We start from the raw sequence: 17,988 nt of genomic DNA, 5'->3' as shown, positions 1-17,988 counted from the left end.
CAGCAGACGTCCTAACTTACTGCTAGTTGCTCCACAGTATGGCAGGAATACAGTCCGTTTGGCCTCTTCTACTGATTCACCATGTGTCTTTCGTCGGCGGCCCTTGAAAGCGTTTACAATGTCTCTTTTGCTGTATCCATTTTCCCCGGAAAAAAAAAAAAAACGTTTTCAGTTCTGCAATTCAGACGGCAGGTGGTCGTCATCAGAGATAATCTTGGCTTTATGAACCAACGTGTTCAGGACAGCTATCTTGTGTCGATCATATGAATGGTGTCCATCCCAACATTAAATTTACTGTCGAGATGGAGAAGCATGGCAAGCTACCATTCTTGGATGTTTTGGTTGAGTGGAAGGCAGGAGGCCAGCTTGGTCATTCAGTGTAGTGGAAACCAACACACACTGATCGGTACTTGAATGCCAATAGTTTCCACCACTCTGTACACAAGAAAGCTGTCCTGAACATGTCGGTTCATAGAGCCAAGATTATCTCTGACAACAACCACCTACAGTCTGAATTGCAGAACTTAAAACCTGTTTTCGGGGAAAACGAATACAGCAAAAGAGACATTGCAAACACTTTCAAGGGCCGCCGACAAAAGACACCTGATGAATCAGTAGGAAAGACCAAAAGGACTGTATTTCTGCCATACTGTGGAGCAACTAGCGGTAAGTTAGGACGTATGCTGTAGACACATGGGCTAAGACCAGTGTTCCGGCCCGCCCCCAGGATACGAGATACGTTGCGCCCTGTTAAAGACGACATTGGTCTTCGAGTGCCCGGAGTGTACAGTGTACCCTGTGAATGTGGCAGCATGTATATTGGACAAACAATTTGCACGGTTGCGGAGCGTTGTACTGAGCACAAGCACCATATAAAATAAAGGGAGCTTGACAAGTCGGCCATAGTGGAGCACTGCCTAGAAAACAGACATAAAATTAGGTTCGAAAATACAAAAGTGTTATTGGGACTCCATTATAAAGGAAGAAGCCGAGATTCGTGTAAACAACAATAACTTCAACAGAGACCAGGGATACACACTCAGCAGGGCATGGGGGTGGGCGTTGGACATCGAAAGAAAGCAGAGACAGATGCGCGATGTGGGAGCGGCCTGCCCCTGGCGCCACATGACGTCACCGGTGCTGCCACGGGCAATAGCTCCGCTAGCTGCCGGGGTCGACTTACGCGCGAGCGCCACATTGGGTCGATCTGATTGGCTGCTGATGATGTCATCATGCCTATATAAGCGAGAAACCGTAGCAGCCCCGGCAGTCAGTGAACTTCTGACGACAATGGCAGAGATGGCCATCGAAAGCTCGAGGATTTTATTCGAATTGACGTAGCTGGAAAACTGAGAATGTTTTATTCATTTTGTGCAGTTTTGACAGTATTGGCTTTTGACAAAATGCTTAAATATTATAAACAAAATGCTATGTATTTTTACATTGAGTTAATTTGGTTATGGCAGAGGTAAGAAAGTGTTCATATGTCATGTAATGCCCAAGTTGCCCTATATTTTAAAATGTGTAATTTTGTTTCATATATTGCAATTTTTGTTCCATTTGGATATTGTTATGTGCACTTACGCTGTTAATGTCTCTTGGGTAGTAATTGTACAGGGTGTTCATAAATGAATATCGGGGTTTTAATGCTTTATAATATTTATTACAGTCAACTTACAGTTATAAATGGTATGTCCAATGAAAGAGCAACTCAAACAGTTGTGTTTGGCACCAGTGTGCAATGTTTCCACCACAATCCGCTAGACTGGTTGAACTTCACTGTAACCAAGCACTGGATAGGCTGTAAGGGGCCCAATGACACGGCTTGCTTTGCATGAACCTCCACATTCACTGGACCTAACGCCATGCGATTTTTTCCTTTGTGGTTTCAACAAGGATCGTGTGTATGTGCCTCCACTACAAGCAGACCTCCCTAAATTAAGAAACCAAATTGAAGCAGCTACTGCTACAATCAGTGAAGACACACTTATCAATATTTGGGAAGAACTTGGCTATAAACTTGATGTGTGCCGTGTGACAAATGTTGGTCACATTGAATATTTATTAGGTTCTTGGTAAAACTGTTTGAGTTGCTCTTTCATTTGACGTAGCATTTACACCTGTAAGTTTAATATTATAAATATTATAAAGCATTAAAACCCCGATATTCATTTGTAAACACCCTGCATTTCTCTCCAGTGCCATTAATTTCAAAACTGATTTTTTGTGTGATGAAATTTTATTATTTGTGGATCACTTTCTAATTTTTTTGGTGTTTTCTAAAGGGGGGCAATCGTCCAAAATATTTTTTCTAATTTAATAATAAAATTAAATAAAATTAATTTACAAAAATTTAATTGGACAATTTTAACATGTTTTCAGAAACTACATGTCCGAAAGGATATTCAGGGAAAAAACTGTTGGCATACCATATTTGTTTAAAAACTGCAGCCAATTTTCAAATTTTTACAGTTTGCTTTGAAGTAATGCATTGCATCAAACTTTCAGCAATTGCTACCAACATAATGTATATAAAGCAATAAAAATTGGCATAAGTTCACGATATTAGATACAAAAGCAGTACACAAAATCTCAGTTCACAACTAGATAATGGGTGTCATGGCCTGGATGACTTGACATGGTATGACATTCAAAACGGTGTGCGCAGTGTCATCTTTGGAGGGCTGTACCTTGAAGCAGAAATTTTTTTGCAGAAAACACAAAAATATGTGTCCCTCACTTAGTCCCCCATTTTAACAGATGCTTAATTCAATAACATCTGAGACTATTAAGGTAAGATTTTTTTCCTAGCCTGCCTGAACTTATATGGACTACGCCCATAACTATTTCCACTTTTAATGTTTGTGCTTAACTCTTATTTATAGTAATCAGGAAGGCCTCTTTCAAAGAGAACTGCTAGCAATTGAAGTTGAAAGGCAAGTTTGCTGGGATGATAGGAATTTGTGATATCAATACTGTCACTCCGTTGACTCCGGATGATGATGATGGTGGCCTCCATTATATTACTTCTCAGCTCTGTAATGTGTAACCTGGTGCTGTTGCACAATCTTGTTGCATTCAGGTTACACATCAGTATGACGGGCACATCCACCCTCAGCTCCAACTCATGGAATGGCACGCCCAACTGTTCTAATGAGTTAAGAAACTCTACATGTGTCGTCTCTTGTCATCACTGTATCGATTGAGATGTAGGTGGTTCCTCACCAGGTACTTAATCAATAATTTGGTGTTTCCAACCAACTTGTTCTTGTCTACAATATTACTCTCACGGATAACCAGTCCTTGTTTTTAGGAATAGGAGGTAGTCTATGTGTTAAATCAGGGTACAGGCTATCTCCATTCCAAAGTTCATCTAAATCCATCCTGCCGCATGAGTGTGAAGAAGTAACAAACATACTAACTTGATGAAAAAAGAAATAAATGATTTTCAGATTGGTGCAGTGCAAATTTTAGAATATTTGTATGTGAAATAATGTCATCTGCCCCCACATGTGTACCTGTGATCAGCAGATATGCTCAAATACCATAATCAAATCCAGCCTCACTAAGAGCCTATCACATTCTTCATGTTAAGGCATGATATCTCTCTGTCATACAGCATTTAAATGACACCACTGTTGTGAGTCTTCAAGCGTCTCGGAAGCTATAACGTAAGCCTGATGGTCAGTGTCCAAAATGCAACAGGCTTGAGTGGAAGTATTGATTAATCCCTTCGAGGTATGTATAAGCATTCAATTCATTATGCTGAATCATATTATGTCAGATATGTTAAGCAATAAAAGCATTTTCAGAAATATGGTACAGTTCAAAAGTCAAAGACTAAATAGTTTTTCCTATGAGTAATTATTGTTCCACATTTCCCGTTATGTTCTTCAAATCAATATTAATATCCATCACGCTTCCACTATCATCTGTTAGTGTACTACCTAGAGCAAAACAATTTGTTCACTTGTTTCAGAGTTGTATTTCTGACAGTCATGTTTGACTTCAGTTCCTTGTCCAATGTTTCTATTACGATCATTTTGGTTTTCTTTCTGTTTAACTTTAGCTTATGGTTGTGTGACAAGATAGTCAATATACTAAAAAGAAAATAAGTAATTTCCTTTTCTAAATCTTGTATGGCTATACCATATACAAATCTAAAGCAACAACTTTGTTAACCAGTTATTTACATTCCTTTTGTTTGATTTGTCATTGCTTCAAAGAACATTTTCAATAAACAGATAAAATAGAAAACTAGAGGGAATGGTTTTGTTGAATGATTCTTCCTATGCCTGTTCTAGCCACTTTTGTCATGCCATTAATGTATCTTTCTGTACAATGGTCTTGCACAAACTGAGGATCAGTCATCCTATCCCTAGTCTCTTCCAACTTGCCTAATTCCCCAAAGAGTACCTTCCAGTCTACTGTGTCAAGAGCCATTTCTACATGAACAAATAGTGTTTGTTTTCCTTTTCATTTCAATCCTTTTTTATTAGATAATACATAGAGCTCTTGCAACTTCTCTCTTCCTTTATATATCCTAAATCTAAATAGGCCAATCACGTGCCCACGGAATTGCCCGATGCACCTGGAGCGGCTGGTGGTGATGGGGACACATGTGTGAGGTTTGTGTCCTGGCGTCCATCTCTGTCTGCTCCGTCCTTGGCCCTTGGTGGAATGGAGTGTCCTTCTCTGATTTTCCTGATTGCAGGCTCCCAGGCTGTGCTGAGATGGTAGCCACTGTCGCGGTTGATTAGGTTGTTGTGTAACTGCATTTTTATGGACTCTTTGATTACTGAGTCCCAAAATCCGTTTGTACTGCATATTTTCTTTGTGTCCTCGAAATCGAAGGTGTGCTTCTCGTCAATACTATGTTCGGCCACAGCAGATTTGTTTGATTTTTCCCGCTGCATGGAAAATGGTCTTCACTTTATGTTTCTTGAGAATTCTCGCGATCCTGGCTGTTGGAAGACCTGCGTATGGCAAGAACGCACAGCCCATTGCTTCGTCTTCATCCGATCTCTCTTCTTGTGGTCGGTCTTCAGAGCTCTCCTTACTTGTGTCTCACTGTATCCATTTTTCCTGAAGGTGTCCTTGAGGTGTTGCAATTCTCCTGGCAAACTTGTTTATCACAGATGGACCTGGCCCTGTGCACTAAGGTGTTGGGTACAGAATTGCAGTGCGCAGGGTGGTGGCAGCTTTTGGCATTAAGACAGAGATCCGTGTGTGTTTTGTTTCTGTACACTGAGTGTCCCAGCGTGCCATCCATGTTTCTTGTGATCAGGATATCCAGAAAGGGTAAGCTTCTGTTCTCTTCTATCTCCATGTTAAATTTGATATTTCCATGTATACTATTGAGGTGTTGATGGAACTCTAGCAGTTTGTCCCTGCCATGTGGCCAAACTACAAAAGTATCATCAACGTACCTGTAGAAGGCTTTTGGCTTGTGTTTAGCAGTGTCCAGCGCTAGCTTTTCAAAGTGATCCATGTATAAGTTGGCTATGCCTGGTGCTAGAGGGGGGGGGCATAGCTACACCTCTCTGTTCATAGAACTTCCCACCACATTTGAAATAGGTGGTGGTTAGCACATGGCAAAAGAGCTTGAGGATATCTTCCTCAAAGTGTTCTTCGAGTAAAGCCAGGGAGTCTTCTATTGGTACTCGTGTGAATAAGGATGTCACATCGAAGCTGACTAGTACGCCTTAATTTTCCAGCCGCATGCCCTGTAGTACCTTTACAAACTCAGCCGAGTTTTTCACATGGTGTAGACCGTAACCCACCAAGGGTTCTAGCATCTGTGATAAATGCTTAGCAATACCACATGTCGGCGAGTTAATAGTGTTGGCCGGCAGCAGGAAGTGGAGAGCGGTCCAGCAGAGGGATCAGCCTGCAACCAACGATATCCCGACACTTCGCCTGAAGGTGATGGAGACGCATTCCATCAAAATGTTGCTACGAGACAATGACACTACTCGGCTGACAACCCGTGAAGATTTCATATATGAAAGTCGCCGAGAAAGCCTGCACTCATATATAGCTTTAACAATGTTTAGGCTAAAATGTCTTCATGATGAACAGAGTCTAAGGTCTTTAATGGTTGTGAAGAACCATATAGAAAACAGACATAGTTCAGCTGTGACCAAACAAAGGCTGTGTAAAATAACAGCAGAGAGTATCTTTCTACCCACTGGACCTGTCACTAATAATGCACTTTAAGATCTTCAGATCCCTTGCCGGCAGATGCTTCAAGTGTGGCAATAAGGTGAGCTGGTCGCCAACACCAAGGCACACAAACTTAACTGATTCCTTGAAACTAAGAATGCTACTTCACAGCTGCAGTAGGGTTCAGTAAAAACATGACATATGTGATTCAAATTGACACACATTTATTTGGGGAAAACTGAAGCCTGTGGTTTTAGCCCATATTTCTAGTCTTTTTAATGTTATTTGCAGTTGTTTCTAGAGCATAAGATAAACGACAGCTTGAAAAATCATCCACAAAATAAAGCAATGAATAGATGGTTGGTTGGTTGGGTTTTAAGGGGCCAAACAGCAAGGTCATCAGTCCCTTGTTTCAAATGTGGTCCATTCCGATAATGTGACATCTCAGAAAAGTCAGAACAATAAAAGGGAAAAGGCTAAAAAATGTAAAAGGGCAGTCATGTTGTCAATGGTAAAAACAAACTGAGGTAAGTCAGCAAGAGAGCGAACCCAACACTATGCTGAAGCAGCAGAGGCAAGACCACCTGCGACTTAAAAGATGCAACCGCTATGGGAAAAGGAGACTAACCAATCCTTTTTTTTTTTAAAAAAAAGTTCAGAGTAAAAGGGGAAGAAAAGAGGATCTCAGCCAGGGATGGGAGTCAGGAATCTCCAAACATGGCTTACGGTGGGAGATACCCCAACACTCGCCACCCTGCCCCAACACCAGAGAGAGATTAAAAACCTTAAAACTGAGAATAAAAACCACTTTCCCGGAGGAAACCGAGAACCAGGGCGACCATCCGGGAATCGTCAGCCAACATCAAAGGTAAAGTGCGGGGGAGTCTGTACTTAGCACGCAGAGTGAAAAGAAGGGGGCATACAACCAAAATGTGGGCTACTGAGTGGAAGGCTCCACAACCACAAAGGGGGGTGGCTCATCACGCAAAAGAAAACCATGGGTCAGCCTGGTATGGCCAATGCGGAGATGACATAGTGTGGTCGAGTCCTTTCGGGAGAGGCAAAAGAAAGAACGCCACGGGCCTGGTGTCACCTTAATCGCACGAAATTTATTAGACAGGGAAGTAGCCTCCCAAGAGTTGGCCCATGATTGTGCGAAGTGGGATTTGATGTGAAGCCGTAAATCCGCTGCAGGAGGGGTTACAGAAAATGGGGGGTAAGTGACTACTCCCCCAGCCAAACGATCAGCGAGCTCATTACCCGGGATACCCACATGGCCAGGGACCCAAAGGAAGTCAATGGAACAAGCAGCACGGTGAATATCAGCGGGATGGTCATGGATGGCAGAAACCAAGGGATGGCACGAACAACACCAGTCAATAGCCAGAAGGCCACTCATTGAGTCTGTACATAACAAAACACGGTTGTGTTGGGAGTGTTTAATAAAGGTAAGGGCCTGGGAAATTGCCATCAATTCCGCAGTAAACACCCCACATGTAGGTGGCAGCAGATGATTTTCTGTTCCAACAGAGGACGTGAAGGCATACCCCACATGATTAGCAGATTTAGAGCCATCAGTGTAAAAAACATCATCCCCAGCATCTCGAAACTCCCATAAAATTTGGCGGAAAAAGGAACGGAACGCCATCGGGACGGGGAGCGGGGGAGGGGGGTGGGGGGGGGGGGTTGGAGTGATGGAATCTTTCGGACCTAGGAGGAGATCCATCCGAATCCAAGGAATTAACCAAGGGGGGGGGGGGGGGGGGTGGAGGGGAGGGAGCGAGGAAGACAGGACAAAGAAGGAAGCTGAAAATCACAGCAAAGAGACGCAGGGTGGAGCCCAACCGGAAAACCCACCCGAGGGCGGGAATCGGGTGGGCGACGTCCATGGTCTGGGAACAGGATAGAATAGGAAGGATGAGTGGGAGAGGAACGGATAGCGAGTGCATAAGACACCAGAAGCTGGGACCGCCGAACAGAAAGGGGGATGATCCCAGCTTCAACCAGGAGACTATCAATAGGGCTAGTAGGGAAGGCACCAGTGGCCAAACGGATACCACGATGGTGGACTGGATCCAGTATGTGCAGTGTGGAAGGAGCAGCCGAACCATAAACTTGGCAACCATAGTCCCAAGCGAGACAGAACTAGAGCACGATAAAGACGGAGAAGGAGGGAGCGGTCCGCACTCCAAGAGGAGTGGGACAGGAAGCGAAGGACATTGAGTTTACAGAAACATCCTACCTTCAGAAGTCTGATATGGGGCAGCCAAGTGAGCTTGTTGTCGAAAAGAAGACCCAGGAAACGAAACTGTGGGGTTGTTGTGCATCGAGATAGAGCTCTGGATCAGGGTGGATTGTAGTACGGCGACGGAAATGGACCACCTGTGATTTTAAAGGAGAGAATTGAAACCCGTGTGAGAGGGTCCATGCAGAGGCACGCCGTATAGCTCCCTGGAGCTGCCTCTGCAGAGGCCATCAAAGAGGAACTAACCCAAATGCAGAAATCATCCACATACAGGGCAGGGGCAACCAAAGGACCGACAGAGGCTACAAGTCCATCGATAGCAATGAGGAAAAGAAGTACACTCAAGACAGAACCCTGTGGGATGCCCGTCTCCTCGGTCCGTGGAGAACTAAAAACAGTACCAACCTGAACGCTGATTGACTGATGGAACAGGAACTGGCGGATAAAAATCGGGAATGGGCCCCGAAGACCCCACTGATGAAGGGTAAGTAAGACGTGATGGCACCAGGCCGTGTCATAGGCCTTGTATAGGTCAGAAAATACTGCAACCGGCGGCGCTGGGAAAAAGCCTGCCGAACTGTGGATTCCAAGCGAAGTAAATGATCGATCGGAGACCATCCATCTCAGAAGCCACACTGGTAAGGGGACAATAGATCCCGAGATTCGAGGACCCAATTGAGCCGACGGGCTACCATCCGTTCAAGTAACTTACAAACAACATTGGTCAGACTAATTGGCCTATAGCTGTCAACAAAGAGGGGGTTCTTACCAGGCTTAAGGACAGGAACCATGATGCTATCCCTCCACTGAGAAGGGAAGTCACCCTGGAGCCAGATATGGTTAAACACCCGGAGAAGATGTTGCCATTGTGGAGCACTGAGATGTTGAAGCAGTTGGTTATGAATGGAGTCTGGGCGAGGGCCTGTATCATGGAAGAAGAAAGTGCAGAAAGAAATTCCCATTCAGTAAAAGGTTTGTTGTAAGATTCTGACTGACATGGGGTAAAACATAAGGTGGAAGCTTCAGTCCGCTGTTTCTGGTGAAGGAAAGCAGCCGGATAGGAGGCTGATGCTGATACCATTGCACAATGGGTCACAAGATGTTCCGCAAGAATCAATGGGTCCGTACAAAGGCCATCTGGGAGCTGAAGGCCTGGGAGGGTGGACTGCCGATGGCAGCCTTGGAGAGAGCGAAGTGTAGCCCATACCCATGACATAGGGACAGTAGAACTGAGGGAAGAAACAAATCGTTCCCAACATATCCGTTTGCTCTGTTTGATTAAATAACAGGCTTAGTGGGAAGGCGCTTAAAGGTAATAAGGTTGGCAACGGATGGGTGCCTCTTAAGGTGTTGCAAAGCTGGACGGCGTTCACGGGTGGCAATGGCAATGGCCGTACTCCACCACGGGACTTGACGGCGACGAAATGGTCCAGATGAGCGTGGTACAGCAAGGCTAGCAGCGCGAACAATCGCGTCAGACAAGTCACGTCGGACGTCATCAATACAACCCGTCAAAGAGGGAGAAAACACGACCTGTGCAGTGTATAGAGGCCAATCAGTGCGTTGGAAAGACCAACGAGGTAGCCTGTCCATCAGGGAGCGGGAAGGGAGAGAGAGAATCAACGGGAAATGGCCACTATCACAAAGGTCATTGTGTGGTGACCAGTGTAATGAAGGGAGGAGAGAGGGAGAAGAAAGAGAAAGATCAATGGCAGAAAAGGTACCATGACCGGCACTGAAATGAGTAGGGGAGCATTCATTAAGAAGGCACAAGTCGTGGTCTGTAATAAACTGATCTAAGAGAAGACCTCGTCTAGATGGAAATGCATTGCCCCACAAGGGATGATGAGCATTAAAATCCCTGAGAAGGAGGAAGGGAGGAGGAAGTTGCTGAAGAAGGGCAGTTAAGGCAGCAGGTGTAAAGAGTCCTGTCAGGAGGGAGATAAAGATTGCAAACTGTGGCCTCAGAGTCCAGGTGGACCCTAACAGCAACCGCTTCCAATGTAGTTTGAAGAGGAATCCACGTGCTAGCAATGTCTGTACGGACCAACGTACAAACGCCACCAGAAGCCCGCAGGGGTCCGACCCGATTTTGACAGAAAACACGGAACCCACAGAGGGTCGGTGAGTGATCATCAGTAAAATGAGATTCCTGTAGAACCACACAAGCTGCAGAGTAAGACGAAATAAGGGATTTAAATTCTGGAGGGTGATGGTAGCAACCATTACAATTCCATTGGATAACCACAGTACGAAGATTTAAATGGGGGTTGAACAGGCTAAAGCCAGTCATACCGCCGGGTGACCACCCGTCACCGACAAGGAGGGGGCGACTTCCATGAACGACAGGTCACAATCTGGTGGTGAAGCCGGGGATGGGACCTCTGGTGACACCAGAGGCTCTTTGTTGCGGGACTTATGTTTCTTCTTCCTTTGTGGTTGAGATCGAGGAGGGCTGTGTGGCATAAAGGAGCCAGCTCCAGCAAGATCGGAAACAGAAAGAGATTGGGCGACCTGGGGGCCGACAGACCGCGCTTCTTGCGGTCATCGCGTGGCAGCAGACCTTTGGCCTGGAAGGTGCCGGGAAGGGGCATCCTGGGAGGGGTGCCCTCGACCAGCAGACGCTGAAGTAGTGGGACACTTCTCCGGCTGGGGAGGAGGAGCAGCACCCAGAGGAGAAGGTGTGGGAGCCACAGGGAAGGGGGGGAGGAGAGGGGTCCGGGATTGGGGTTAGGAAGGGGGAGGAAGGTGTGAAGATGTAACTAAAGCATAACTAGACGTCATGGACACAGGTTGAAGACGTGTATACTTCTTACGAGCCTCTGCGTATGTTAAACAATCAAGGGACTTATACTCCTGTATCTTCTTTTCCTTCTTATATACTGGGCAATCTGGTGAACATGGAGAATGATTGCCATGACAATTAACACACAAAGAAGGGGGAACACAGGGACTCCCCTCATGGAGTGTACGTCCACAGTCACCGCAGAGAGGGGCCTGCGAACAGTGGGAAGACGTGTCCAAAACGCAAGCACTTAAAGCATCTCATAGGAGGTGGGATGTACGGCTTCACATCACATCGATAAACCATAATCTTTACTTTCTCAGGGAGGGTATCCCCTTCAAAGGCCAGGATAAAGGCACCAGTATCAATGCGACTGTCCTTAGGATCCTTCTGAACACGCTGAACAAAGTGAACACCCCTCCGTCCAAGATTGTCCCGAAGTTCCACATCAGTTTGAAGGATGAGGTCCCTGTGAAAAATCACACCTTGAACCATATTGAGAGACTGGTGGAGGGTAATGGACACAGGAATTGTGCCAAGATGGGTACAGGCATGAAGGGCCGCAGACTGGGCAGCTGAAGCAGTTTTGATCAGCAACGAACCCAACCGCATCTTGCTCAGGGAGTCCACTTCGCCAAACTTCTCTTCAATGTGTTCCAGAAAGAATAAAGGTTTGGTATTGATGAAGGTATTCCCATCAGTCCTGGTGCAAACTAGATAGCAGGAGAAAGGTTTCACCCCTAGCCGACAGGCCTGACCCTCGTCCCAGGGGGTAGCCATTGAAGGGAAGGCCGAAGGGGCAGGAGAAGCAGCGCTAGAAGAATCAGTTCCACGTAGAGAGACAGCCGCAGAAGAACGGCCAGAGTTCTGGACCCGTATGCGTTTCATTTGCATAGTGTCTGCCCTGATACCACCCACTTCGATCAGGGGCTCTCCTCACGGGTGCCACCCAGCCACAGCAAGGGCCGCCTGGCATGGCGGCCTTTGCTGGGAGTTCTGATGCTCCAGGATGATGAGCAATGAATAGAGCTCCCTAACTGACGACACTATATACTCTTGATGAGGGTTGCAAAAAGAGTTACTGCGAGCATTGTAGCCCCTATTTGTACAGCTGTCAGATTCTGAAGGTCTACATGTACATGGATACTCTGCAAATCATATAAAACTGCCTGGCAGAGGGTTCATCGAACCACCTCCACAATTCTCTATTATTCCAATCTTGTAGAGCACGTGGAAAGAACGAACACTTATATCTTTCCATACGAGCTCCGATTTTCTCTTATTTTATCATGGTGATCGTTTCTCCCAATGTAAGTCAGTGGCAACAAAATATTTTCACATTCGGAGGAGAAAGTTGGTGATTTGAATTTCATGAGAGGATTCCTCCGCAGCAAAAAACGCCTCTATTTTCATGATGTCCATCCCAAATCCTGTATCATTTCAGTGACACTAACTCTCGTACTTCGTGATAATAAAAAACATGCTGCCCTTCTTTAACTTTTTCGATGTACTCCATCAATCCTATCTGGTAAGGATGCCACACCGTGCAGCAGTATTCCAAAAGAGGACGGATAAGTGTAACGTAGGCAGCCCCCTTAGTAGATCTGTTACATTTTCTAAGTGTCCTGCCAGTAAAATGCAGTCTTTGGTTAGTCTTCCCCATAACATTTTCTGTGTGTTCCTTCGAATTTAAGTTGTTTGTAATTGTAATTCCCAGGTATTTAGTTAATTTATGGCCTTTAGATCTGACTGATTCATCATGTAACCAAAGTTTAGCGGATTCCTTTTCGCACCCATGTGGATGACCTCACACTTTTCATTATTTAGGGTCAATTGCCAATCTCTGCACCATTCAGATATCTTTTCTAAATCATTTTGCAATTTGTTTTGATCTTCTGGTGACTTTATCAGACGGTAAACGACAGCGTCATCTGCAAACAATCTAAGATGGCTGCTGAGATTGTCTCCCAAATAATTTACATAGGTAAAGAACAGGAAAAGGGAATGTCAGAAACCACTTCTGTTTTACTCAATGACTTTCCATCAGTTACTACGAACTGTGACCTCTCTGACAGGAAATCACGAATCCAGTCACATAATCAATACGATATTCCATAAGCATTCAATTTCACTACAAGCCACTTGTATGGAACAATGCCAAAAGCCTTCCGGAAATCCAGAAATACGGTATCAATTTCAAATCCCTTGTAAATAGCACTCAACATTTCGTGCAAGTAAAGAGTTAGTTGTGTCTCACAAGAATGATATTTTCTAAATCTGTGTTGACTGTGTGTCAGTAGACCGTTTTCTTCGAGGTAATTCATAATCTTTGAACACAATATATGTTCCAAAATCCTGCTGCATATTGACGTTAATGACATGGGCCTGCAATTTAGTGGAATATATTAGAATTTGGTGATTTACACAGTCAAATGCTTTTGTTAGGTCACAAAATATGCCAATCACTTTCAGTTTTTTGTTGATAGATTCCAAGAGCTTGCCAGTAAATGCAAATACTGCATCTTCTGTTGACAAACCTTTCTGAAATCTAAACTGACTTTTGCTGAACATATTGTGTTCACTGATATGCTTAACTATCCTGGCATGCAATAGTTTCTCTAAAACCTTTGAAAAGATTGTCAGTAGTGATATTGGCCTATAGTTAGCAGTATCTGTCTTGTCCCCCTTCTTATACAGTGGTTTTACAATTGAACTATTTCTTACTTAAGTGAAGCACCAAAAATGTGGCAAAGGACTTTACTTACATGGCTGGAGCAGTATTCTAATAATTTGTTAGAAATTTTGTCAATTCCAGCAGAGTTTTTACTTTTCAGGGATTTAATCTCTCTTTCAATTTCTTGAACAGTGTCTGTTTTTACCTTCATGTGTTGTACTGAACCAGGTACTCTAGCTTTCAAAAGATTTATGGCTGGCTTCATGGACCCATGTAAACCTATTTTTTCTGTTACTGTCAAAAAAATGTTGTTGAATGTGTCTGCAACTGTTTTTGGATCGCTAACGAGATTACCCTCACTTTTGATTTGGATATTTTCACTACACACTGCATTTCTCCCCGTTTCCTTCTTTACAAATTTCCAGATAGTTTTTACTTTATTGCTCAAATTGTCAATTTCTGCCTTCAAGCACATGTATGTTCTTTGCTGCCTGAATGGTCTTATTCAGAACTTTATCGTAGATTTTATAGTGTGTAATCCTATTTTTATCATTTGAACTCCTGGCTGCAGCATATAGTTCTCTTCTTGTTTTACAAGAGATTTTGATGCCTTTAGTAATCCAAGGTTTGTTTCCAGATTTGAACAGGTTTTCTCTCACTGATTTTTTAGGAAATGCTTATTCAAAAAGGCTTGTAACTTCATTGATAAATATATTAAATCTTGAATTAACATCAACTGTAGCATATACAGGAGACCAGTCCACAAGCTGTAATTGCTGATTAAAGGTTTCAGTGGTGTGTCTGTTTATAATGCTAAATGTTTTCCAAATGAAATTTTCTTTTCTTTGTACATTCATTTGGTTTAGAGTGAGGAATTGCCCTTCATGATCAGAGAGACCATTTACAATATTTTTCATGGTTAAATTATTGCAAATATCCTTATCTACAAATACATTATCTATTAAAGTGCTAGAGCTGGCAGTTACTCTAGTTGGAGTGTCCACCAATGGTACTAAATTGTAACAGTACATTACATGTTCAAAGTCGGTTTTGTTTCTATTTTCTGTTAAAAGGTCCACACTGACGTTACCCATAACAATGATAGATTTAGTTTTCCTACATAGGTGGGACAGAAGTGATTCAGTTTGTCTTAGAAATACATTTAGATTTCCAGCAGGTGCCCTGTAAACAGCCAGAACAATAACAGTTGCATTGTCTGCTGTTAACTCAATGCCACACACCTCAAAATGTTGCTCATCACAGTATTTGCTTAAATCTAGGGATTTATACACTATATTATTTTTTATAAATATTGCAACACCACCTTTTCCATAATAGATCTACAGTAATGAGTAGCTAAACTAAAGTTCTCAATCTGTAGCCTGTGGATTCCACTCGTAACGTAAATCAGGCTCACTTTCACACTCGTCTTTTAAATTTATTAGCAACTGGTCTATTTTATTCTTGAGGCTACATATATTTTGGTGGAATAAAGACAAAGTTTGATTTTTTCTCACCTCTGCATTTGCGTGATGTTTGCTAGGAGTGGCTTTTTTCAGCTACATTAATTGATAGTATTGCTTGAGGTGTGGAAAACTCATATTGAACACACGAGATAGATGCTTCACGCAACTTTGAATCCTCATCTCTCGTGTTACTTACCATAAAAAAAACGCTGAGTTTGTTTTCTGTTGCGTGTAGGACAGGCAATAGTCACCGCCCAAGATGTTGTTTTAGTTGTTGGTTCCGCCACTGACGATTCTGCTGCTTTTGAGGATACTTCTTTTTCTTTTGCTGAGACTGGTCCCATACCAGTACATGGAATTTTTCTGTTCGCTCTCTCTCTGTTCGCAATGATTTCATTTATCAGTTTACATACAAAGTTTTTTCCTTCATAATTTAGATGCATTCCGTGTTTGGTATGCCGGCATCTGTCCAATTTGCCTATATCACGGACGCTACATTTTCCAAACAAAGGTTGTATATGGAGCTATTGCATCAGCATACTCTGATAGGAACCTACCTGGTATACAGTCTGGACCAGAGGACTTGCTTTTATTAAGTGATTTAAAATGCTTCACTACTCTGAGGTATCTACTTCTATGTTACTCATGTTGGCAGCTTTTCTCGACTCGAGTTTTACAATATTTACTTCGTATTCTTTTGTGAAGGCATTTCGGTAATTGAGACCTCTGATTTCTAGACATACAATAAGCAGGGAGAGTATCACGACTGTACCTTCTGAGAACCAGGGTACTGTCCATCAAGCCACATTCTGTTAAAAACCATGTGGAGGTAGTCTTTCACATCAATGTAAATACTGTGTGATGTGCTGTAGTGCATTTTGTCTGTCCTTGATGATGTACTGAGAGTCACAGACATCACATGCTCTAATCCTTCTAACAAAAGGGGCAGTTGTACTCTCCAGTGTTACTGGACATTGCGTCGACCTGTATTCTCTCAACTCAGTTGCATCTTAATTGAGATGAAGGATCCTAATTGTCATTGTATTTAATTTGTTCAAAGTATTTTGCCATTCTCTGAGCTACAGGTTCTGGTCTAACAATCAGAATAGCACCAACTTGTACAGCCACTGGAGAGTACACATTACCTTTCTCAGTAATCCTTTCCATCAACTTTTGCTGATGATGCAAAACTGTTAATGGACTGTAAAATTTCTTGACATAACCACAGTTTCCTCTCTCTGCTAATGCATCAAGCTTTTGCCTGAGAAACGTAGGATTGCCAGCAGATAGATCTGATGAAATAGATTTTGAATATTTCATCATTAACAATTTACTTAACATACTTTGAAATAATAGACACATGGTATAGGACCAACAACATTTAAAGCTTCAAAGTTTGTGAGATTATGATGACATATTGGAAACTAGTTGCAGCAAGATAGTTTTACAGCAGCTTTTTGGTGCATATATTAAAATGTCAACATTAAACTGCTGGTAAAGGGAAATCCTACAGGTTGCCTTATAAACATTTTTAGAACTACAGCTAAATAATCAAAATATGCTATGGTACAGTGAAAAATAATTGGCCATATTCTGTCAACGAAATAGAATAAATCGTAGACTTCTTTATTTCCAAGACCCGAACGGTTACGACATGCAAAATATGCTCAATCACGTTAATTAAGTATTTCCTAGGAAAATGGATTAGTACTGAAGTGTGAGTTTGTAATCAAGGCTAAAAAGCATTATCATAATGAGAAATTCAGCATTACAACTACGCGAATTGCATCAAGGCTGTATTTCCAACTCTGAATGCAGCATTGTTTTCATTCTAAAAAGACGCAAGGAAAACTGACAAAAAGTGTTTAATGCTACAGATAAACACCAATATTTATAACAGCGGCTAAAATAAATTTAAATTTATGTACACGTTTAAATGTAATACTTACTCGCCTGATCTGTTGGGTTCATATATTTACCACTCTTGGTGGTATTTATTGATCTCCTACCCATTTTGGAGGATGTTGTAGCTTGTACCTCTTAAGTTAACCTTAGTTTACTTGCACTCAGAACTTCTTAGATTCACTGTTCTTATGACAAGGAGTCATAACGAACTAATATTCACAGGAGAACTGATGTGGCACTTCGTGTCCTTGCACTTTTCTACTTCTACGTCCAAATACATATTAACATCACCGCATAAATACCATCCTTCCACTTTCGGTATAACAACAAGACGCTGACACTCGATCAACAAACCTGCCAAGGATGTAACTAAATCAAGATGCAGACTCTTTTAGCATTTATCTTTGGCGCACAGTAAGTCGTATTGCAGTGTGCCAGTACAAATTTCGACCACATGCAGAGAAAAGTGTGCAAGTTCTCACTGGCAATGAAGAGCGACTACACAGTCGATGGCAGAATAAAATTTTAAATTCACTTTTATTTCCATTTTCAAGTCAATATACGGGATGGTAAAGCTCTTTTCAGACAGTACTTTAGTACGTACAGTTGCTTCATCTGCGAAAATTCGGAAGTTAGTGTTAACACACAACATAGATGCAACACGTTTCTGGAGGTAAACTTGAAGTTACTGCCACATCTGACCAAAACCCTCAATCCAACATAACATGGTATATCTTCCCTACCCAGA

General features: G+C 42.8%; 1 protein-coding gene across 1 annotated transcript in view; it reads right to left on the bottom strand.

Annotated features, from left to right (window-relative positions):
* LOC126251892 (WW domain-binding protein 11) overlaps positions 1-17,591 on the bottom strand; it is a 102,669-nt gene extending 85,078 nt beyond the window's left edge. The window contains exon 1 of the mRNA XM_049952603.1: positions 17,285-17,591. Within this exon, the coding sequence (XP_049808560.1) occupies positions 17,285-17,348 (64 nt within the window). The 5' untranslated portion in view covers positions 17,349-17,591. The remainder of the gene's footprint in view (positions 1-17,284) is intronic.
* Positions 17,592-17,988: the final 397 nt, after the last annotated feature.

This window comes from Schistocerca nitens, chromosome 4, assembly GCF_023898315.1.
Source record: "Schistocerca nitens isolate TAMUIC-IGC-003100 chromosome 4, iqSchNite1.1, whole genome shotgun sequence".
NCBI classification, from domain to species: Eukaryota; Metazoa; Arthropoda; class Insecta; order Orthoptera; family Acrididae; genus Schistocerca; species Schistocerca nitens.
This window is presented reverse-complemented; position numbering and strand designations above follow the sequence as displayed.